General features: G+C 30.4%; 1 protein-coding gene across 2 annotated transcripts in view; it reads left to right on the top strand.

The window, feature by feature from the left end:
- Nucleotides 1-8,488, top strand: part of Abi (tyrosine kinase Abl) — a 27,971-nt gene that overhangs the window by 14,312 nt on the left and 5,171 nt on the right. The window contains exons 6-7 of one of the 2 annotated variants that reach the window (XM_067050397.1): nucleotides 3,518-3,595; nucleotides 8,305-8,455. In XM_067050397.1, coding sequence (XP_066906498.1) covers nucleotides 3,518-3,595; nucleotides 8,305-8,455 — 229 coding nt within the window. The remainder of the gene's footprint in view (nucleotides 1-3,517; nucleotides 3,596-8,304; nucleotides 8,456-8,488) is intronic. The other variant, XM_067050398.1, reaches the window with a different exon arrangement.

Raw genomic sequence — 8,488 nt, 5'->3', positions numbered from 1 at the left:
TTTTTATTGTAGGATAGAAGTGAATCGGTTGGTTGTTAAGGAATAGTAGAGAACAGTAAGGGAGGGTATGAAGGAGGCGCTTGGAACCAATAAGAATGGCCTTCATTTTTTTGGCATTCAGCTTCAAATCATTGTTAGACGCCCATGCGTTAATGCTGTCAATATCTTCTTGTATCTTTTGGATGGCCTCAAGCATATCGGAGGGATGGAAGGATAGATAGATTTGAAGATCATCTGCATATAGGTGGTACTGTGCGTGGTGAATGGAATCAGGAAGATCATTGATATAAATGGAGAAAAGGGTTGGTGAAAGTGAGGATCCCTGAGAAACACCTTGTGACAGAAGCAGGGGAGAGGAAAGAGGTTTGTTTGGCAACGATGGGAAGGAAGGAGAGGAACCACTTTAGGACACTATTTGACATGGAATGGTTTTGAAGTTTATTAAGGAGGATCTTATGGTACATTTCTGTCTCTGTTATTCATTATTGTATTTGTTTTTTATTATTATTTATTCTATTAATTTCATCTTCAATATTCTTTTAATTTTCTCCATCTATTTTTGTTTTGTTTTTCTTATATAATCTTATAGTCCTACTGCAGTTTATGATCTTTGTATCTTGTTTATTTTGCTGTGATGGAGACCTGCAGTTTGAATCAAAACATAAACGTCTAATAAATAGTTTTTCTGCTATTTTTAGTACATTTTTTCACTGTCACTCAGACTGACAATCTTGCTTCAATCGTATAGAGTCAACTAAAACAATCTTCCAGTTTTACCATTCTCAGAAAATATTCTCTATTATCATCATTGAAACTATATGATATATGTTGTTGATAATGGAGTATAGAACTGTTATTATTTCAAAAATATTATAATTATGAAATTACATTACTGGTTTTTTGAGAAATTTTGGACCAATATTACCAGAGGACCTAAGTTAACTTGGATTTTGATCTTATTTAGTCAAGGCAATTTATGTGCCTCACTTCTCAAGCCATTTTAAATAGAAGTGATACTTCCTTTCTTTCAAATATGAGAATAACTATATTTATACGAACTGAAGTATAAATCTTTGACAGTGTAACTAAAGGTATTTTGTTTACTCTTAAAGTAGACTCTCAGTGGTGCTGCTCACCAGTTGCGGCTGGATGTGATTGCTAAAAGTAATGTTGAACCGTTACTGTGTATTTCTTTGAAACTGCCCACCATTGTTACAAACTCCTCAAGCAGCTAACCTATTGTAGTTTCAATTATTTTAAATCACAATGTAAGGTTTAAATTTAATGTTTTTCATTTATATCAGAAAGGTACCCTAAATACAGCGGTGCATTTACAATCTGATATACAAACTATTTTTACCTGGTATCATAAGTTCAATAATAGGGCTGGGCCATGTTCATATAAAATATTTGTTAAGGATTTTTTTTTTTTTTTTTTGTTTGGTCAGGAACTATCATGTGTTATTTGTCAATAAATTAGTTGTGACAAGTCGAGTACATTAACAATGCTTTGATTCATAGAGCTGACAATACACAGCTAAGATCTAATATAAGTAGTACAGGAGTCCTAGTGAGTCAAGAATAATGGTTTCTGGCATGATCTGAAACTGGTTCTTTTTGACACCCAGTCCCTCCAAAAAATTACTTCTTGCAAAAGGGATGGTTTCTCTTCTACCAAACCAAAGCCCTTTCACCGAAAATTGTCTTTTGCCAAATTCATCTGTAGATTTTTCTTGTAAATAAGGAATACATTTTATGTAAATGTTCTCTTTCTCTGCCTGTATCTTGTTACTCTGATTAGGTTATAGTTGAACTTGATCAAATTTTTCAATTTCATTAGGTTTGAAAACCAGAAGCATGTTGGCAAAATAAAGTTATAAGTCTAGGGCTCTGAGATATATTAAAAAATAAATCATTTTCCATACGGAAAGTTAAAAGCAATGTATTTTTATTATAAAAACCTATTATTAAAAAAAAATTGTTTTTTTATTTTTGACATAATCCTGTTTCCCAGACCCTTACTGATTCATCTCTTCACCTCTTAAGCACCAATATATCAACAGCTGTTGATGCTTCAATATTTATTTTTTTTACCTATACAGCACAGAGTAGAAATGTCAAGAGTAATTCCTCGGGGCTGCCGTGAAATAAATATCGACTGACCCAAGTGGGAATCAAACCCACGAACCTTCTGAACCAAGCGCTCTGGGTCGCATGCTCCAACCCACTCAGCTATCAGGTCCTCTCTGTTATCTGTTAAACTGAAAGGGTAATACTTTTATTTATTCACCCGTGCTACAAGTAGTAATAACTTCCTTTTTTATCTAACTTTTTTGTTTTCTGTTATCAATTCCAATCAGTGTTACCCTGTAACTGTCCTATTGTTTTGTCATAGTTGCTGAATAATAGTGGTAACTTTTGTTAAGAGTTGAAATCATATTTGCTACATAATGATATGATACTAATTATAATCATCTCTGAAAATTAATATGTAATTGTTTAAAGATATTGTTGTTGATACATTAATAATTTATGTCGCATAAATTTCTGTTTTTACTAGTTATTGTTTTTAATTTTATATAATTATATATGTCCCTTACCTTTACATTTTACTGCATCATATGAATGTTAATCTTTACTGAAGGAATATTATTGAAGGCGGTGGTCAAAAAAGGATACTCAAAAATAGCATAAAAATCTCTTTATTTCTTACCTCTGTTTCTACACACATTTCAGGTCTTTTACTGGGGCCATATAAACCAGATACAAACATTGTAAACTAAGGGTGGATTATAAGATTACATGTAGAATATTTTGTAAAAATGAAAAGAATAAATCCATAGAAAATAGTTAAAGAAAATTAAAAATAGCACTTTCGGTCTTTGGGTTATCTAATCCCTCTAATTACACCATTCAATTACGCAATTTTTATAAAGTCTAGACATTATTGCCTTAAAATTAACTTTATCCATTTCTAAATTAAAAATTTTCAACATTAATAAGGGTTTATATTATATAACAATTATTTTTTTTTAAACACTTTCATTCATTAATGTTAGTTCCACCTTTCATCTTAGCATAATCAAATAATTTATTACATTGAGTATTACCTCTTTGGATTTATTGTGACTTATATGCTGCTTGGTTACCTCCTGTTAATATGGTTATATTAAATTTAATTATTTTTTTTTAGATTTATAGTTATTTAAAACAGATTGCATTGTATTTATATTGAAAAATTGTTTTATTAGATTATTTACTGAACTTTAACTGTATAATTGTTTATTAAATTTCTTTACTGTGTATATATTATTTATGTTAAGATTTTTGGTATCAGTCCTGTTTATTCTTTAGTAATACTGCCTTATAGTAGTAAAATATGGAGGTAGGTTCGAAATGCTGCAGTTGTATTTTTTTTTTTTTTTTTTTTTTTTTAATTTCGGTTAGATTTAATTTTTTTTTTTTTTTTTTTTTTTTTTTTTGATAAGCCTGATTAAAACTTTTCCTTCATCAATAGAATTGGACGAAAGGTGATGAGATGTTAAGCGGAGGGAGCAGGTCTGGACAAGGGCACCCGACCATGGAGCAAAATAAGGTAGTTGCGGTCAATGCAGACCCTCAGCACGCTCCCAATAACATCAATGAGGGTTTTTTCCTTTATTGTCTCTAACTGCCTGTATTAACTTGAATGCTGTGTTTGTAATGCAATGGCTTCCAAATTAACATGTCATATACGTGTAATTAACCTATATTGAAAATTAACAGTTTTATAATTGTTATACTTTATGTGGTGATATCATCGCTGTTCGGGGTTTGGATTACTTTAGTAGTCAACTGCTATTAGTTCTTATCTTATGATAAAGTATGAAGCTAAAGGACAATGTATGAATGAGTGCCATGATTTGTCTTCTATAGGTAATATACAAAAATTTGTTTGTATATTTTAGCTTAATTGTTGCTTCTTCTTTTGTCTCATTGCTCTTTTTTTTTTAATTGGAATTGAATGAATAATTTAATTTTCAATATTTATTTATATTTATGATATTTTTTTAGTTAAAGATAATAGAGAATTGTCTCATCAAGGTATATCATATCATGGATAATAGATAATGAGGAAATTGTCAATATTTTTTTCATTATACAACCGGAAGTTTCAATCTGAACATTTTTGGCAGGGTACGTGAGCTTGACAATTCGTTAGAAAATGTCTTTTCAAAAAATCATTGAAATCATTCACTGATTTTAGGTAGTATAATAAACAATTGTTAGCTGATTTTATTTTATTATCTATTATTCATGGTCTTTTAAATTTTAAAAATACTCCAATGGTTAATACTGTACAGAATATTGTTTATAACATCCTCAGATATAACAATGTTCAGCTATAATGATAAATATTTCTGGACACGGAATCCTCAAAGGCTTAGCAATTTATTTTCTTATTGGTTACTAAAATTTTGATTATAACGATTGATTGGTCATAATGACTCATTTTGAGGACCCAAGGATTAGCAATAGTACCTCAGGAACTTATATGAAGGCCATTTAAACAAGGACCCTAATTTTACTTTAATGAAATTTCATTTATTTTAAAGCCATGTTTTGAAGAGAGATAGGATTAATTTCCATCCAGTGAAATGTTTACTGTTTAGTTTTTTTATTTCCTTCAAAAGATCTGCAACATGTAAAAACAACAAAAAACTTTTAATATAGGGAAGTTTTATATTTGCTGTCATATTAAAAATAGTGAGACGAACTTTGGCTTAATTATGTAAAAAATAGATCATAAGTAACTCGAGAGTGCTATTAGACCTCGATTCAAAATCTTGAAGAAAAATGCATTGTTTAAAAATTAAGAAGTGCCAACTACCCACAAAGAAATCTGTTATGTTAATGCATAAATGGTTTAATATTTAAAGAAGCCACAATATTACTCTCTTTTCCTGCTGCAGGTTTATATGAATTTCTTGAGATCTATACCTTGTAGTTCTAGGCATTCTTTGTATATGTAAGAAGTAATTTTTCAAGATGTGGTGGCAGTGTTTAAATCAGCTTTAATCACTGAATACACCTAATCCTTATATGTTGCTATGCACAATTTCCAATTTAAAAAAAACCAATACCAACGGTCACTTTTGTTTTGACTACCGTCAAAATAGGTATGCATTCTGTCTCATCATTTGATTTGTATTCTTTTTTCTTTTTACATCTCTTTATTTGTATTTTGTTTAATATTTCTTTTCTTTTCTTATCTATCTCTTACTATTACCCTTTTCATTTACTATTTACAACCTTTAATTTTTCTTATTATATCTTACTTTTTTACATTTTATACCCCTGTTATTTTACACTTATGTTTTATTTTCTCTCTTTTTTTTCTTTTTGTAACTATGTGTTTGTATCTTTTTTAGCCCCGACGAAGCCCTGGAACGTGGGGCGAAATGTTGGCTCAATAAAATAGTATAATTCTACTATTGAGTTTTTTTGACCGCACCCGGACCATATTCCTTTTATCTATATACACGGTCAATCAATAATCTTCCAATTTCCAATTTATTTATTTTTTTATATATTATGGTATCTGACTGATCTGAACAGATGTGAAAATTTGTACAATTGTTCTCATTAGCTGGCAACAAATTGTTAATGAGGAAATCAAGTTTCCTCTCTGTTGAGTTATGGTCCCCAAAAGTAATTTCGGTGATTTTATTAGTTCACATCATTCACGAGCATTTAAAATTATTGTGGCAGTAAATTAACCTTGGGATGTAGTGGCTAAGGATTTCGTTAGAACTTCAACAAAGCACATATAAGCAAGGTATGGGTTCTTGCACATCGTGTTTGAACATGTGATTATGTGCCAGCATAGCTGAAGTGGATGGAGCAACTAGTAATTTATATATTAGGAAATATCTTAATTAAAGTAAATTATTTAAAAAATAAATAAATTCATCCAAATTTGTCGAGCTTCCTTGTAAAGTTAACAATTATTGACTTTTCTGTCATATCTTTTAACACACATTGTCTCACATAATAGTCAGCCTTTAATAAAATCATACGAGCTAGTAATATAGCATGAAAGCTTTCATGTATTTATTTAATCAATATCTATATACTTTCATATATTTTTTTTAATTCTAATGATTACTTGATATTGTGTATATAACCTTTATTTATGGTTGACTAATCTATTGTAAAAAGAAAAATGATATTGCTTTGTTTGTTTTTGTTTACCTTAGGTTTGGGATCAAATTAAATAGCTAAATTTATTAAAAGCTTTGCAGGATTATTGCATCACATTCTTTACCGAAGTGTAAAATTGTTCAACTTTGCACACACTTTTATTTCTTTATATTTATATCTATCCAGTAAGGGATTAACTTATTAGTTTTGGTGTTTTATTATAAAAAAAAAAGAAATAAATAGCAAGCAAGTCTGGTACGACCTATATACCTGAGCCCAGAGATGGGCAAAAATTAGCTATAGCTAAAGTTGCCATGGATACGACCCTTATTCATGAATGAACCATTGACAAATAAATATCCATGGTAATTTTAGCTATTAGTTTCATAGTTGCCCAACTCTGCCTGAGCCCCTGAGAAAAAAAATTATTAGTTAGTTTCAATATATTTTTTATTGTAATTAAATTCAAAACGCTATTTGAGTTAAATAATAAGTTCTTTGTTGCTCTGGTGGTATTGAGGGTTAGAAAGAGAAAAGGATCAGTGGATAAGGTTCTTAGCAACATTAATAATTTGGTGATAAGGGTGTTGAGAAAAATAGTTGAGGAGTCTGCCAGAATAGAGGGTAGAGGGGTTTAGTATACCAATCAGTGGAGCCATCAGGATTTTTTGATAATTCTAATTAGCCTATTTGACTTTGGTACATTTATTCCAATGACCTATGAAGGGTTAACAATTGATCAACACGATTACTATCATAAGTTTACTCTGTTTATACCAGGCTTTATATATTGTCCCTACGATTTGAAACTGTTAAATGTTGAAACATTTTTTTTCATATACTTCACTTGAAAATGCTTTGGGTGAGGCATATAGTGGAAAAGCCTCAAATTTTGTGCAGGAAACTCTTGAAGAGGAGCCAAACCTTGACAGTAAAAAAATTACTTACATGACTTTGCCACAACATTTGCACAAAGTGTTTTCAAATGACAAAAATGAAAATGAAAGGAATATGGTCCGGGTGCGGTCAAAAAAACTCAAATAGTAGAATTATACTATTTTAATGAGCCGACGTTTCGCCCCACGTTGCAGGGCTTCGTCAGGGCTTAAAAAGATACAAACACATAGTTACAAAAGGAAAACAAAAACATAAGTGTAAAATAACAGGGGTATAAAATGTAAAAAAGTAAGATATAATAAGATAAAGAAAATTTAAGGTAGTAAATAGTAAATGTAAAGGGTAATAGTAACAAATAGATAAGAAAAGAAATATTAAAGAAGATACAAATAAAGATAATTGTTGGCTCATTAAAATAGTATAATTCTACTATTTGAGTTTTTTTGACCGCACCCGGACCATATTCCTTTCATCTTTACACACGGTCAATCAATAATCTTCCAAAAATGAAAATCTTTTTTCTTTTTTTTTTTTCTCATTCGACAGTTTGACATAGTAGGGATGATTTGCAGAAGATGGATCCTATGTAAATGATCCTGAAACAAGAATAGCATGGAAGGACTGATGGAGTATTTTATATATAATTTTTTTCTCTTTGTTGTGGGCTAATAAAGCCTTTACATTATAAAACATATATATATATTTTCAACAATTTTGGTGATCTGTGTTTGTATAAATTTTCTTTATACATATCTGTTTTGAACTATTTTGTGTTACTATCTGCATTAAATAGTATGTTTGTTTTCTATTTCTGACTCTGTACAGAATGTCTAGTGACATTTCTACTTTTGTTATTTATAGTAGTTTCGTTTTTATACGGTTCAGATTAATGCTTATGAAACCTGCAGGTGAGATCTTTTGTTAGGGTGTGCTATTCTCCCAAAACAATGGCTGAAAGGAACATTTCAATTTAATTTATTGATTAAATTTCATTCAATAATATAAAATAAAGAACTTACGATTATAAGGTGTGATTTATTAGAGATAACTGACAATGTAGTGTAATAGTCCATTGTTAAAAAATTTCCTTGGTCCAGACAGTCACGAGACTTGTTTTTTCCCCAAATATTTGTACATATTATTTAAACATATCTTATTTTATTTTATGTACTTGAGGATTTTCATATTGAAGAGTTAAGATATTTTTGTAATATTTTATGATAGGTGCCCAGCCATTACGCACCCAACTACCCTGTGGGGCACCCACGAAGAACTGGCGCAGGCTACAGCACGTTGCCCCTTGCGCATCAACAGCAGGTGGCCAGCCCGCCTCCTCCTCAAGCTGTTAGCTACACGATTGATCATCACATGCCTCGTAAGTATTTTTATGTATATCGTTATGTTTTTT

Source organism: Halyomorpha halys, unplaced genomic scaffold (genome assembly GCF_000696795.3).
Source record: "Halyomorpha halys isolate HHAL.00 unplaced genomic scaffold, Hhal_1.1 Scaffold85.1, whole genome shotgun sequence".
NCBI lineage: Eukaryota > Metazoa > Arthropoda > Insecta > Hemiptera > Pentatomidae > Halyomorpha > Halyomorpha halys.
Note: the sequence above shows the minus strand (reverse complement) of the source record. Positions and strands in the feature narration are given on the sequence as shown.